General features: G+C 46.1%; 1 protein-coding gene across 1 annotated transcript in view; it reads left to right on the top strand.

The window, feature by feature from the left end:
• The window catches only part of mical3a (microtubule associated monooxygenase, calponin and LIM domain containing 3a), a 228,196-nt gene that overhangs the window by 159,893 nt on the left and 52,601 nt on the right, over window positions 1-15,702 (top strand). Inside the window, 3 exon segments of the mRNA XM_084335409.1 lie at window positions 978-1,061; window positions 5,213-5,323; window positions 14,566-14,673. Of these exon segments, the coding sequence (XP_084191535.1) occupies window positions 978-1,061; window positions 5,213-5,323; window positions 14,566-14,673 (303 nt within the window).

Genomic DNA, 15,702 nt, shown 5'->3' with positions numbered 1-15,702 from the left:
GGTGCCTTGGCAGCAGAAAGGTTGAGAACCCCTGCCCTAGACTGTCACTATAGACTGTGGTTCTAACCCCCAGACTGTCACTAGAGACTGTGGTTCTAACCCCTAGACTGCCGCTAGCCATGTGCTGTGTGATGGTGGGGAACACTGCTTTGTACAGAAGCTGTACCCTCTTAGAGATCTGTTGTGGTATGTGTGTGTGGGAGTAGTTTGGATGTCTGAGTCGTTCTGCGTGTTAAAGGAACACAGACATTTTGGGAAATTAGCTTACCGTCTTCTCCAGAGACGACTCAGACGAGACAAGAAGATAGATACCAGTTTCCTTCCTGTGTGTTCAGTAGAAAGCTATCTAGCTGCACCTTAGCCTAGCTTAGCACAATGAATGGAAGTGGACATGACCAGTTGGGATCATCCCTATGTTCCCCGGGTCCTATGTTCCCCGGGTTCTATGTTCCCCGCTTTGATTGATTAATAGATTGAAAATGTTATTAATTTTTATTATTTTATTAATTATTAATGTCCGCCTTGTTTCGAACGGTTAAGCTTAGGCCCTCTTTCAAACTGGTTAAGGTTAGAGTTTGGAATCAGGGCTGGTGGTCTAAAATGTTCAATCAATCAATCAATCAAAGCGGGGAACATAGAACCCGGGGAACATAGACATGCTCCCGACCATTTGGCCTTCGGGAGAGGTGTTAGTTGGACAATACCTAGGCTAGGTCATGTCCGCTTCCATTCATTGTGCTAAGCTAGGCTAACATGCAGCCAGATAGCTTTCTATCTGGAGAAGACGGTAAGCTAATTCCCAAAATGTCGCCGTGTTCCTTTAAGCGCAATGTCCCATAATGTTGGACTGTTCCGACATTAGAGGTTCTGCTAACCTCTGAAACGGAAAGCTGTGTATTATGTCCTTGTTACATGTGGCATCTGAGCCACTCGGTGTATGTGACATGTCGTCTTCATGTCTCCTCCTCCTGGTTCAGCGACGTACACAGCAGCAGGAGCAGCTCAGCGTCCGCTATAAAGAGATGGTCAAGTGTCAGACGCTGCCTAGCAAAATGGAGCAGGTACGGTTAGCCATGCTAGCCTGGTAGCTCACCTGCTTAAACTATAGGATCCCTCCCCTATGGGCTCAGTGCTAAGAACTAGTTATAGATGCCCTCTCTGGTTTTCCCTGCCATGTGAGAGCAGGTACGGTTAGCCATGCTAGCTCCCCTGGTTATTGGCTACTGTAGGATGACTACTAGTTACCCTCACTGGTTTCCCCTGCCATGTGAGAGCAGGTACGGTTAGCCATGCTAGCTCCCCTGGTTATTGGCTACTGTAGGATGACTCTACTAGTTACCCTCGCCGGTTTCCCCTGCCATGTGAGAGCAGGTATGGTTAGCCATGCTAGCCTGTTAGTGCCCCTGTTTATACTGTAGGATCACTCCTCCCTGGGCTCAGTGATCAGAACTAGTTCTAGATGCCCTCATGGGTGGAGGTCTGATTAATGTCGCTTTCCTTGTCAGCAGCTGGGAAACGCTTTTTCAGTTCCTCCACTGCCTGTGGGAGAGCAGCTACTGGTACCGTTGTCTTCCTCCCCTGGTGCCCACCCTGCCTAGTCTTCCTCACCTGGTGCCCACCCTGCCTAGTCTTCCTCACCTGGTGCCCACCCTGCCTAGTCTTCCTCCCCTGGTGTCCACCCTGCCTAGTCTTCCTCCCCTGGTGTCCACCCTGCCTAGTCTTCCTCCCCTGGTGCCCACCCTGCCTAGTCTTCCTCCCCTGGTGCCCACCCTGCCTAGTCTTCCTCCCCTGGTGCCCACCCTGCCTAGTCTTCCTCCCCTGGTGCCCACCCGGCCTAGTCTTCCTCACCTGGTGTCCACCCTGCCTAGTCTTCCTCCCCTGGTGCCCACCCTGCCTAGTCTTCCTCCCCTGGTGCCCACCCGGCCTAGTCTTCCTCACCTGGTGTCCACCCTGCCTAGTCTTCCTCCACTGGTGCCCACCCGGCCTAGTCTTCCTCCCCTGGTGCCCACCCTGCCTAGTCTTCCTCCCCTGGTGCCCACCCGGCCTAGTCTTCCTCCCCTGGTGCCCACCCTGCCTAGTCTTCCTCACCTGGTGTCCACCCTGCTTAGTCTTCCTCCCCTGGTGCCCACCCTGCCTAGTCTTCCTCCCCTGGTGCCCACCCGGCCTAGTCTTCCTCCCCTGGTGCCCACCCTGCCTAGTCTTCCTCCCCTGGTGCCCACCCTGCCTAGTCTTCCTCACCTGGTGTCCACCCTGCCTAGTCTTCCTCCCCTGGTGCCCACCCTGCCTAGTCTTCCTCCCCTGGTGCCCACCCGGCCTAGTCTTCCTCCCCTGGTGCCCACCCTGCCTAGTCTTCCTCCCCTGGTGCCCACCCTGCCTAGTCTTCCTCCCCTGGTGCCCACCCGGCCTAGTCTTCCTCCCCTGGTGCCCACCCGGCCTAGTCTTCCTCCCCTGGTGCCCACCCTGCCTAGTCTTCCTCCCCTTGTGTCCACCCTGCCTAGTCTTCCTCCCCTGGTGCCCACCCTGCCTAGTCTTCCTCCCCTGGTGCCCACCCGGCCTAGTCTTCCTCCCCTGGTGCCCACCCGGCCTAGTCTTCCTCCCCTGGTGCCCACCCTGCCTAGTCTTCCTCCCCTTGTGTCCACCCGGCCTAGTCTTCCTCCCCTGGTGCCCACCCTGCCTAGTCTTCCTCCCCTGGTGCCCACCCTGCCTAGTCTTCCTCCCCTGGTGCCCACCCGGCCTAGTCTTCCTCCCCTTGTGTCCACCCGGCCTAGTCTTCCTCCCCTTGTGTCCACCCGGCCTAGTCTTCCTCCCCTGGTGCCCACCCTGCCTAGTCTTCCTCCCCTTGTGTCCACCCGGCCTAGTCTTCCTCCCCTGGTGCCCACCCTGCCTAGTCTTCCTCCCCTTGTGTCCACCCGGCCTAGTCTTCCTCCCCTTGTGTCCACCCTGCCTAGTTTTCCTCCCCTGTGAAATACAAAGATAGCACAGCTGCAATATTATGATTTTGGCATCCCGCGATCATGAAGACAAGATAATCGATATAAAACAATTATTGTGCCGCATGCCGTGTTGCTCTCATTTGGTCTTGTGTTGTAAATGAAGCGCAGCACCCTTCCTTCACTGCGATTTCAGTGGGTATAGGGGGAGGGGTTGCTACTGCTGGCCACACCTCAGGCTCTATACCGAGAGAGGTCTGGAGAAGTTCACACTACAATAAGTTACTAATAAAAGTAAACAAAGCACAGTACCAAGCGGGGCTCTTCTGCCCAGAGCTTGCTGTTTGACGCTGTTACACATTCTACCTTTTTTTTGTTAAAGCTTTGAAGCACCGCTATTTAAACAGAATACAAACTGTTCTTGAATGTCCTCTCAGAGTTAATCTGCGTATAAAGACATGAAGCACACTGTAAATACTCTGTGTGTAGATGGTCTAGAATAGACCCTAGAGACGGACACAGTGGGCACCATGATTCTCCCGATGCCACGTTTTCCCATCCAGTAAGTCAGCATTACGTATTAGTTAAACCGCTATAGTCCGCTCATACTGTCTCATGAATTCTCTCTCTCTCTCTCTCTCTCTCTCTCTCTCTCTCTCTCTCTCTCTCTCTCTCTCTCTCTCTCTCTCTCTCTCTCTCTCTCTCTCTCTCTCTCTCTCTCTCTCTCTCTCTCTCTCTCTCTCTCTCTCTCTCTCTCTCTCACACCACAATGTCCCATGCCTTCCTCATTATGCCATTCCTTCCAACTTTCTCTCTAGAACCCGCAAGTCTTTCCCTTTAGGTTTATACGGCTGTAGAAGCTGAAGAGAAAACTCTTTAAAGAAAAAATCAACCCCAAAAACAGAGTCTCTATATCGTGTTATTCCGACTAGGGATGCACCGATCCAACTTTTTCAGTCCCGATACCTGGGCTTTGGGTATTGACGGATACCAAGTACCGATCCGATACCCATTGTTAAATTAATAAACTGTATGCCTCACTGTGTGGAAGAGACTGGGATCATTCTTTTGTGCAAGGCAACATCAGGCTTGACTTAAAACATCAATATCGGATCAGTGCATCCCTAATTCCGACGACGTTGGCTTGTAGTCAATATCTATAAGCAACTGTCTCCCTAAGCTTTAAACCAGAGTGGCTAGCAAAAATGTAACACATTAACACAGATATAAATGTACTGAATTGTTATTTATTATTAAAATTTTATTAAACAAAATATATATATAAAATACATATATATATATATATATATAATAAATAAAATAAAATAAATAAATAAACATATTGTAGTCAATATCTATAAGCAACTGTTTCCCTAAACTTTAAACCAGAGTGGCTAGATTTTAATTTGGGATGTCATCAAGTGACACTTTTTTGGAGTCTTATTGACAAATGAATTGATGGCCGACTTTGTGGGCTCATAAAACCTTTTGTTTGAGCTATTACCTCCAAATTAGTTGTATTGAAATCTACCCATATCCTAGTAAAAATCACCATGGTTACTGTCACGGTGTCCTAGCGAGTTGTTCCACTATTCACCCTCCGCTCCAGGAGTTGTCTTCTGATGACATCATTTTGAGTCTTGCCTCTCTGGTGATCCGCTTAGGCAGAGACTTGTTCAAGAGGGAGCTGTACAGTATTGGAGACATGGTTTTAGGATGCACTGACTTTCCCTTTTGACATAGTGTACTGTATCTCACACTTTCTGCAGTTACTAGAGGTCTCTGTATCACACAGTGAATTACTGTGGCTTATTTTTCTTGTTTGGTTGCCATTGGACCCTTGCTAAACCAAGTGATTTATTTGGCATATGTTTCCACATACATTGTGTGTGTGTGTGTGTGTGTGTGTGTGTGTGTGTGTGTGTTAGGCTAGTGCTATAACGAGTGTTCAGGAATACCTTCCCAACAGTCCCTACTCCCTGTCCAGCTTCGTGTGACAGTAATAATTGAGTTTCCTAATTAACTCACCGGATGCAAGTCGCTAAGTGTCCCGCAATCGGTGACGAAAACTGTATTTGTGTTGTGTTGAATGCACAAAGTACATTGGGTGTAACGATTTGACTAGAGTACGAGAGTGTGCTGGCGTGCAGATGATGAGAAAAGTATGACCGCCATGACCGCCATGGACACCGGCTGAGCAACGGCTCATCCTCATCGTCATCATCATCACCATCCTCACCGTCACCATCCTCATCACCCTATCTCATCTCTTGTCTCTCAAGGCCAGGAGCGGCTCAGACCAGCTGCCCAGCTCGGGCTCGCGGAGCTGCCCTAAGAAAACCATTCTGCTCTCCTCCTCTTGCTCCACATCCTCTCTCTCTCTCCAGTCACAGGTGACACACTTGTCAGTCTGTCTGTCCTCCCCCTCTGTCCCCTTCCCTCTGTCCTCTGTCCTTTTCTCATTAGCACCCCCCCCCCCCCACCCCCCCCCAGGTTGTTCAGTGTCGTCTCGAGTCAAACTAAATCATGTGTCGGCGGCATCACCTTCCTCTCCCCTAGAGTGGTTTGCCACCTTGAGAGAAATAATTTGCTGTGTTGATGTTTACTTCCTCGTGAGTTGGGGGGTATAGTGTTTGTTGTCGTGAGCGGGGCTTAGTGTTTGTTGTCGTGAGGGAGTTTGCATGTGTCTGGCTGACTGGTGTGTGTAGGTGGTTTGTGTGGGAGGCCCTCGTTGCAAGCAGATGTGGGTGTAAAGGTAATCTGATATGGCTGACTTTACTGTCAGCATAATCAGCATCAAACACAAGTCAAAATTACTGTCATTTTCTGATGGTCCCCTATTTTCCTAGACAGTGATGAAAGTGTCTGTATGTGTTTATGTGTGTGTTTGTGTTTGTATTTACAGTATGTGCGTGTGACTTCATTTTTGCTTCTTTGCAGTCTAGTCAGAGACCAGAAGAAAAGACACCTGAACACACGTTTCAGACACATGGGGTAGGGTTATCGTGGGTTGCATGGAACCTGTCACGACTAACTCCTACTGTTTGTGCGTGAGTGTGTGGACGAATACAGTGGTAGCTTTTGGACAGAGCAGTGTGTGAAACTCCTCTTGTCAGCTTCTATATTGTGATTGACAAAGTTGCATGCGGACATTCACTAACTCTTTTAAATTGGGCTCACTTGGTAGCCAAGCACGAATAAGTCGGAGGAGGTATTTGAGTGCCTGGAGAATGTTGTGTGGACTGGTTCCCCGTAAATTACGGTTTTGGGGATTCATGTTTTTGGTCTAGGCTGCTGAGCATCATCTAGTGGTGGACTACTGCATGGGTTAAAGTATTGAGTACCTCAGAGGAAGAATTGTCTGAAGTTCTCAGAGGAACAATGGACCTCATTCATGAAATGTTCTTTTGCACACATTTGTTTTTAAACACTCCTAGCCCTCAAGCTTGTCTCATAGACAGGCCATAGAGGCTATGTAACTCCTGGATTTTGTTGCCTAACATTAATGCCTTTGCAAGCCTGGGTGATCGCCAGTTACAAGAGGTATACAATAGATGTCAGGGGCAAGGAGTTACAAAAAAGCCATTAGTCTGTAATACAAAATTGAGAGCTAAAGAAAAACCCCTAAACACAAATTTGTGTGCAAGAACATTTTCATGAACGAGGCCCAATGTTTTGAATATTTACTATCTAAAGGTGGTACGTTAGAGGGTTGTGTTTGTTCACAGTTAAAGACGGTAGAGGTGGCGGTTCTTCGGTGCAAGGGTTCAGTTGGTCCCGTATTAGCTGCAACCTACCACTCCGCATCTGGTTCTAATAGAGTTTACTCTGCAGGAGTGGGAGCCGCTTCACCTGGAGGACCCAGGGCCCGTTCACATCCCTAGCATACAGGAGAGGGCCGACCGTCTGATCTCTAGGTTCAGAGGCAAACCCCACAAGCCACCAAAGGTGAACACCCTGCATGGGCATGTTGTGAGAACGTGGTTCTCCCCTCGAGTGGTTTTGAGAAATAAGCTGGTTGACAACAGACAATCCACAACTGGGTTGTGTCATATTTATGTTGGTTGTATAATGGCCTGGATCTGAACTGATACTTCTCTCTAGATTAATTCATTCATGGAGTGTTTTTTGACATATTACACATACACACGTCATTCTAGGAAACATATTATCAATCGCTGCTGTGGAGGAGTTGGACACGCCTTCCCAGAAAGAACCTCTTACTGTGGTGCTAAACCAAAAAACATACACTCATCCAAAGATGGGTATGGTAGCACTCACCAACTCACAGCACCTCAGATGAAGGCTGACTAGGTTTAACCGTAGCATGTTTTGTTGGATGGCCAAAATAAACTTGTGAAACTGAGGCTCTGTCCTTGTCCTTTTTCTCAAAGTTGGCAAGTGCTACCATACATATTTGGATGTTTATTTTAAATGTTTTAATATAAATTAAATGACTCTTTGCAAAACTTTCTCCCTGGTCTACTTTGTCCTCTAAACCCTCCTTCCTTCCTCTCCCTTTCCCCCGTGGAGCCCAAGAGAAAGCCCTCTCGCTTCTTTGTCGAGCAGTGGTACTTGTCCCAAGGTCTGGCCAAGGACCCGGCTGCCTCGCCACTCTCCTCCCCCGACACTCCCAGGAAGGTCAGGGGTTTTGGTGCACTAACGGATTGCACACTGCACTCTTTAACCCTCTCACTACCACACTACAGAAGGTTAAGCCTTTGGTAGTGTGGTAGTGAAAGGGTTAAAAAAGAAAACTTGTTGAAATAACCCAAGACGTGTCGTCCCGTAACTAAACCAGTACAGGTTACACTAGTAACACAGTTTTAAGTCGGGTTGTGTCATATTTTTTACACACCTGTACAGTATGTGTTTAGTAGGACTGTGTAAAGTGACATTGTGTCTTGTCATGTACAGTAGCATTGCAGCGACCCACGTGAGACCTATGTTTTAAGGATAGACATTAAATAACATTTTAACAATCAAATATACATTTTCACAATATAATGTCAATTTTGACAGACGGCCCTAGTGTTTAGCTAGGGAAAACACTGTTTTTTAACAGTGTACCTTAATGAGTTACTGCCTACTAATACAAACGAGACCTCACTCGATCTTTCCTCCTAGAATAGGCCTCGTAATACAGTAGGTCTAATCCTCGTTCATTTGTTCAAACGGTGCGCTTGATGGATTTCTTTTGCAACATCGTACGCTTTCTTTTTCCTAATCACTGCATGCAAAACGACAACGCAGTTTAGTTTAGTCCTTTATTATTTTCCTTTTCTAAGCCTTCTGTCACCGTTTACTGAATCTGGTTTCCTCTGCTGCCTGTGTGTGTGAGTTAGAATCTACTAAAACAAGCACAAAAGTCTATCTATAGCCTTCACCTCAATTGGTGGCTTGCGTGGGGGAGTGTGTTTTAATTTTTGGGAACAGCTAAAAATACTGCTGCATGACTGGATGGTTCCTCCCCCTCCTCCGTGCATCTCCTCCGTCTGACCCCGTTATGCCTCTTTCTCTGCAGCAGCCGGCTCTGCGGTCCAGTGACCACATGCCCATACACGTCCTCAGTATTCAGGAGAGGGCCGCGCAGCTCGCCTCTCAGTTTGAAGGCAGGCCGGCCAAACCAAAGGTAGACCAAGGAAGGGGAGCCTTTTTTAGGTTGTAAGATCCTGCGTAGTGAGATAACTATTTTGAGAATTGAAGTGTAGGAGTGTGAACTGAACATTATAATGACGATGTCACTATGTTTACTGACCATAGATGCAATTCTGGAAAATATTCCAATAAGACTTGCACCTTTTCTAAAGGGTTAACCCAGAAACTGATCCATCTTCTACCTTCATGTTTAAGTTATAGAAAGTGATTTCCAAAGATCAGAGTAGTAGCCCTGACGACTTTTCACAATACAGTACATCTTTCCTTGGCTCTTGAGATTTGTCATCTTCTTACCAATTTTCCGGCAGTAACTTTCTCTTTCTGCTCTCTTTCTTCTTCCTGGAGGCGAGGAAACAGCCCTCACGTTTCTTTATGGAACAATGGCACCTGTCCCAAGCCCAGAGCCCCCCCGAGTCCCCTCTCTCCTCCCCTGACACGTTCAGACAGGTAGCCTCTCCTCCCCTCCTCGCTGTGGAGAGTGATGACACTAACACACTACCCATATGTACAGCTGATGGAACATCTCAGAAACCCTGCCTTTACAGCGTCTCTGTTGAAGAGGCGATTTTACAGACTTAGAGGGACACTTTGCCAAATGATGCCGGTTTATTTTGCACATAATCTCACATACATCCAAAAACTCGAAACAGTTTTGCACACACTCAATTTAGTTTGACAGTTATTGAATGGACACGGCCTCTAGTGATGTCATCGGGGACTTTGAATCCTTGTGTTGTGTTGATACATACAGCTCAATGCAATTAATATGGTAGCAGTCCCTATAAGACAAGGTATTGCTATTTTTTTGTGATGCACCGATGTGAAAATTGTGACCGATAACCGATATTAATATTGCTGTTCTGGCCGATACCGATATTTACAGATGTCGATATCTCTGTATAGAAAACACTTTTTTATGATAATCAAATAAAGAGCTATTTTCCAAAACGCATATTTTCTTTTTACCTTTGTAACTTATTTTCAGAAATTACTGATATTTTGAAACTATTTAACACTTTAACTGCCAGAAGACGAGTTTAGGCGTCCTTCCCCGCCATGCTCAAGTTGCCGAAGACGCCGTAACTCGTCTTTGATATCAATATTTCAAAAATCTGTGATTGGAATCATATTTTCCATCCGCAGCCTTCACACACAGTTCAGAGCTCCTCTCAATCCTCTAGCGGTTCAAGAGCGCCATCTGGTGGCCGATCGGCAGAAGCGCCAAACAGGAAGTGATGTGGCTGAAGTGCTGTTCACCCATATTACTTCCGGCCACTCTCTATAGCTCCCGCGACTCCATCTTGACACAATACATAGCGATCCGTTGCCAATAACTCGATAAACAACATGATTTGGACGTATATACCATTATACAACATGGAAATGGACCGGGTATTTTTACATCCCATAATGGAAAACTGTCTACCCCACGCTGATCGCCCAACGGCCCGCGGAGACTGGGGTGAGTTTTAGCGTGTAATATTTCCGTGTTCGACACTAACTGCTATGATGAACATTTGACCCACATTAGATGAATGGTATAACGCTGCCCACGGAATTATAAACGCCCCCTCGCCCATCCGGTCAACATCAAATGACGTGTAGTAACTTCCAGAAGTCCGTCCAGTTGGATTTTTTTATATCGCGCCAATTGCTATCAAACTGTATTTGATCATCAATATAATGCATTTGGGGCTATAAATCACGTTCTGGAGAAAGCTGCAGAAAGAGATGAAAACATACTTATACTTTAGATCATATTTTAGTATGAATATGTGAATGAAAAAGTTTAACGTTCATACACCCTGAACAATACATATAGGACATTGAATGGGCCCTAATAATGGCAATTTAGCAATAGAATTTAAAAAGTTATAGCCCTGCAAAGAAGGGGAACTTCTCCATAGACAAATAGAGCTGGCAACCTATGGTATATCATGAATTTAGCCTTAGGCAATCAAAGTGTTAAGGCCAAAACATGTAAAAAAAAAAAAAAAAAAATTTAAAGATTAAAATTATTATTATTATTTTTTTAATATCGGCCCTATCTTGATATCGGACCGATACCGATGTGTAAAAAAACTGCCATATCGGCCGATATTATATCGGCGGCCGATATATCGTGCATCACTACTATTTTTGAATGTACATAATTTCATGGAGTTATAATTAACACAACACAAGGATTCAAAGTCCCAACCGATTCTTAGTTTTAACCTCAGAAAGTTAACCGAACGTACAGAATGTCCTCATCCCCTTACTTGCTGTGGTTGTCTTGCTCGACAATTCGTGGAAGAGGAATCGACTCTTAACACATTATGTGCCATGCTCATGCCACCCATTAAACCAATGTAGTCCGTCACCTTGTTTGTAGAGCTATATCTATATTCTAGCTATGGATACAATACTATAGTCATTTGACACTGGGTTTCTTCCGGTCAAGATGCAAAAAATTTATAATTTTTCCATCCATACGTTCCCGTTTTATACCGTGGTGAATATGAGTGTTATTTCGGAATGATCCGGGCCAATTCCTGAGAGGCTGGTTATACGCCGCAATGTGTATTATATCTAATCCATTGGTGTTTTGTCCCTACACACGCTACAGTTAAAAAATCAAATGCATATGATCGGTATTATGTTCTTCGATGCTTTGATCATCACCAACGGAATACGTTATGGAGTAGCGTTACACACATACGCTCGGATCGCAATGAAAACATTATTGGATCAACGCAAGATTGATACCATATAGCCCTTACCTTGACTAGGATGTACCCCGAAAAGAATATTCCAATTATCTGATCGCCATTAGGGATGCCCCGATCGATCGGCCAGCGATCGGTATCGGCCGATATTCAGTATAAATATGAGATCGGTGAATTCCGATAATGCTTTATTTTCGCCGATCGTGAAAACCGATCGAAAAACATGATCCAATTCTTAGCGGAGATCTCACTCGCTGTCTGTCTCAGACACACGGAGCTGCAAACTGCCGCTCCTCCTCCTCCCTTGCCCCTCCCGCACCCGTGTAAACAGAGGAGGCTCCTCTGCTCTAGTCTATAGTGCATGGGACCGTGAGCTACCTAGCTATCGTTACTGTTTAAACAAAATTACCCAGTCAACTATTCACTTTTAGTAGGCATTGTCTAACGGTATCTAGCCGGCTAGCTACTGATAGCTCCTGATATCAACAAATGCTCCAGCAATAGTCTAGTAGTGCATGTTGATACCTCCGTTAGCTCACGTTAGCTCATGTTAGCTCACTGTTCAAAACGAAATGTCCCATTGAACTAAATAGTTCACTGAGGCGTTGTCTTAACGTCATCTAGCCGGCTAGCAGTAGCTACAGATAGCTCCTGAGATCAATGTCTTATAACATTGATTCGATGCGTATTCGAGCCCCGGCTTGCATCTCAGTCACAAACGGGGCTAGCTGAGGGAGTAGGGTATATCTGCAGAGCCGCAGCCGCAGATATACCCTGCTGTGCTGCGGGCATGCTGAATGTGATTTGACCAAAGCAGAGTATACACACAGACAGTGGAGATAGCGAGCATTTTGACTTGTTGCGTGGTGGCGATGTCTCGCAGATAATACAACTACAAGTATAATTACTGTACTTTTCGCACTATAAGCCGCACCTGACTATAAGCCGCAGCAGCTAAATTGAATGATGTGTACATATATAAGCCGCACTGGACTATAAGCCGCAGGTGTTTTAATGTTTAATTACCATATGTAATTAGCATTGGGACACAATACTGTCGGACAAATAACAAGAATTAACTCATTTACAAGTTGTATTAAGTTTAGCAAATAAGGGAACAGATAAATAACATTTCAATGCAGTCAAAAAAGCTATATTTAGATTTTTACATTTTCGGGTTTGGTCACGTCGAGTCACATATAAGCCGCACCGTTATATAAGCCGCAGGGTCGGAAAATGGGGGAAAAAGCCGCGGCTTATAGTCCGAAAAGTACGGTATATAATATATATATTTAAAAAAATTAAATAAAAAAATAAAAGTATATATTTAAAAAAAAGAATTATATGAAACCAAAAACGATCAATATCGGATCGGTATCGGTCGATATGGCTCAAGACGATCGGTGATCGGTATCGGTGGAAAAAAACGTGATCGGGGCATCCCTAATCGCCATTCCAAGTATTGATGTCCATCGTTCCGCCAACACAATCCAACACAGAATCCACCATGGGAGTAATTGTTTCTTCTAAATCTGAGCATTAGAACCGCTACACTTGTCCGACTAAGAAAAGTCCGCCCGGACCTATATAATCGACGCACAGTCAAAGACTCAACGTTTCAAAGGATGTGCAATACCGGCCGCATCCTACCAGGCGGCGGTATTGGACTTTTGCTATCTCAGACTCATTCCCTATGATAACACCAGGCTCCCTGGATGGAATAGGGTATTAAAATCATTTTTTTTTAAACAATCCAGAAACGCGTTCACACGTGATTGGCACTCAACGGTCGGGCGTCAGAAACGTGTAAATCAGTGAATGGCACTGAATGTGTTAATGGATGATTCCTTAGATGTGGCATGCTGTGATAAATATCATATTGCATGCTGTGATAAATATCATATTGCATGCTGTGATAAATATCATATTCAATTCTGTGATTGAGTCCTGTGGTTATAAGGTGGAATCCCTAGCAGATGTTTGTAGCAAAGTAGCTTAGCAGAGAAAACCCTCATCTGACACGTAATTCCCGTGTTGACGAGCCGCGCTCCGACCGGGGTGGAGTGATCTCAACATGGTAGGACAGAGTGTTCACGTCTCACTCATGATAATCTTTACTTTTCATGGCTTAGGGTCTACTTTGTGCCACAGTAACGGTGCCCTCGATTCAGTTCCTCTGTCGGAAGCGAATGCCATTTTAGGGATTGTTATAGATCTGTAGACCTAATCCCTGGGGTAAACCGTTCCAGCATTAACGCTGAAAGAAGATTTAATTTGCTGCATGCGTCCTGCATGCAACGCCCACTGGTTAGTTGTGAATACAGGCCTGGTTCAGTTGAAGCCAGTGTGAACAACCTTTTCCCTGTGTTTGCATTTATTTTCTTCCATCAGTCACATGGTAACAAAGGGCAACACGAGTTATGTGTGTTTGTGTGTGCATGCTTGAGTTATGACACTGTAACTGTACGTATATGTGCATAATTGCAGTTCATCTGTGTATGAGTGTACACAGTGCAGTTTTCATCCAGGATATGACTGGAGGTGCGGGGGCGACCCGAACAGCTGTTGCTTCCCATCAGTGTAACGTTTTGCAGGGGCCATCCTGGCGGCTGGTGATCTCTTTTAATGGCCCGGAATGGATCCAACTGGCTTCCTGCTTATTGTTCCACAAAGCATGCTCAGTCGTGACTTATGGCATTATTACTGTGACCGAGGGTACATGGTTGTTGTGTGAGCTTTGAACAGTTGGTTTGCAACATGACTAATGCCCTCGTGTCTGTTGAGATCTGTTTGTGTGGGCTGGGGGGGGGGGGGGGGGGGGGGGGCTCATGCTCATCTACATGCTCATCTACATGCTCATCTACATGCTCATCTACATGCCCATCTAGATGCTCATCTACATGCTCATCTACATGCTCATCTACATGCCCATCTAGATGCTCATCTACATGCTCATCTACATGCTCGATCAACCAAACATGCAACCATGTCTTCTTTCCTCTCTCATCCTGTAGCACTTGCTGCTGTACAATAGTAAATCCCTTTTTACTGTCCAGCCCTCTGTCATAGTCATTTTCATGTCATATTACCTTTCTCCTCCGTCTGATGTCTGTTGCACCCTGTACCGCCATAGTCTCATCATAGTTCACCCCTCTATTTCATATTTTCTGTTTTTCATCCCTTGTTCCTTCATTACCTTTCTTCCGTATCTTATCGTTAATGTCTCTCGCCCCTTTCTGTCCTTTCCCCCTCTCTCTCGACACCGTTAGCGCTATGTAAAGATGTACACAGGGGGAGTGAGCTCATTGGCTGAGCAGATAGCCAATCAGCTTCAGTCTCAGGAAGAACCCAAGCCCCTACCTGACGAGAGGGAATTGGTAAGAGCCTAATGGGTGTGTTCCGTCTAGTAGAAGGCATGTGGTTGCACCAATGGGTGTGTTCCGTCTAGTAGAAGGCATGTGGTTGCACCAATGGGTGTGTTCCGTCTAGTAGAAGGCACCAATCACAATAGGTTGGCTAATATCTCCCTCTAGCTGTAGAGGTGTGTGTGTGCCCTCAAGAACTAACTGTGATTTAGGTTACTATTTTATATCTGATGTGTTTTCAGACTCCTGTTTCTAAAGATGGAATAACTTGAAAAATGCATACTTAAATTAGTAGCACCAAACCCAAGACGTTCTTTTCTTCAGATTTTGTGCGATCTTAAGTGATCTGCTTGTAGTTCTAATAGTTCTCCCAAGTCTTGCTGTCATTATGACCTTTGTGCTTTGTTCTAATATTGGAAGCTTGGTCATCCCATTTTCCTTTCCTTTCCTTTCCTCTCCTTTCCTTTCCTTTCCTCTCCTCTCATTTCCTTTCCTCTCCATTCCGTTCCTCTCCTCTCCTCTTGTGTTCCTCTCCTCTCCTATCTTGTTCATCTCATCTCCCTCTCCTGTCCTCCTCTCATATCCTCCCCTCCCCACTCATTTTCTCCCCTCTCCTCTTATCTCCTCTCCTCCCCCTGTAATTTCCTACCCCCTCCTCTCCTCTCCTGTTCTCCCCTCTCATCTCCTCTCCTTCCCCGTCATTTCCTACCCCCCTCCTCTCCTCTCCTGCCCCTGTCATTTGTTACCTCTCCTCTCCTCCTCTCCTCTCCTCTCCTCTCCTCCTCTCCTCTCCTCTCCTCTCCTCTCCTCTCCTCTCCTCTCCTCTCCTCTCCTCTCCTCTCCTCCCCTCTCTTCTCTCCTCTCCTCTCCTCCCCTCTCCAAACTGATCAAAGTGTTCTCTCCTCCCCCAGGGCTCCCTAAGAAAAGAGTTCCCCGTCAACATTGGTGGCAGCGATGTGTGCTTCTTCTGCCGGAAGCGTGTGTACGTCATGGAGAGGCTGAGCGCAGAGGGGAAGTTCTTTCATCGCAGCTGCTTCAAGT

The sequence above is a fragment of the Notolepis coatsorum genome, assembly GCF_963971535.1.
Source record: "Notolepis coatsorum genome assembly, chromosome: 18".
NCBI lineage: Eukaryota > Metazoa > Chordata > Actinopteri > Aulopiformes > Paralepididae > Notolepis > Notolepis coatsorum.
This window is presented reverse-complemented; position numbering and strand designations above follow the sequence as displayed.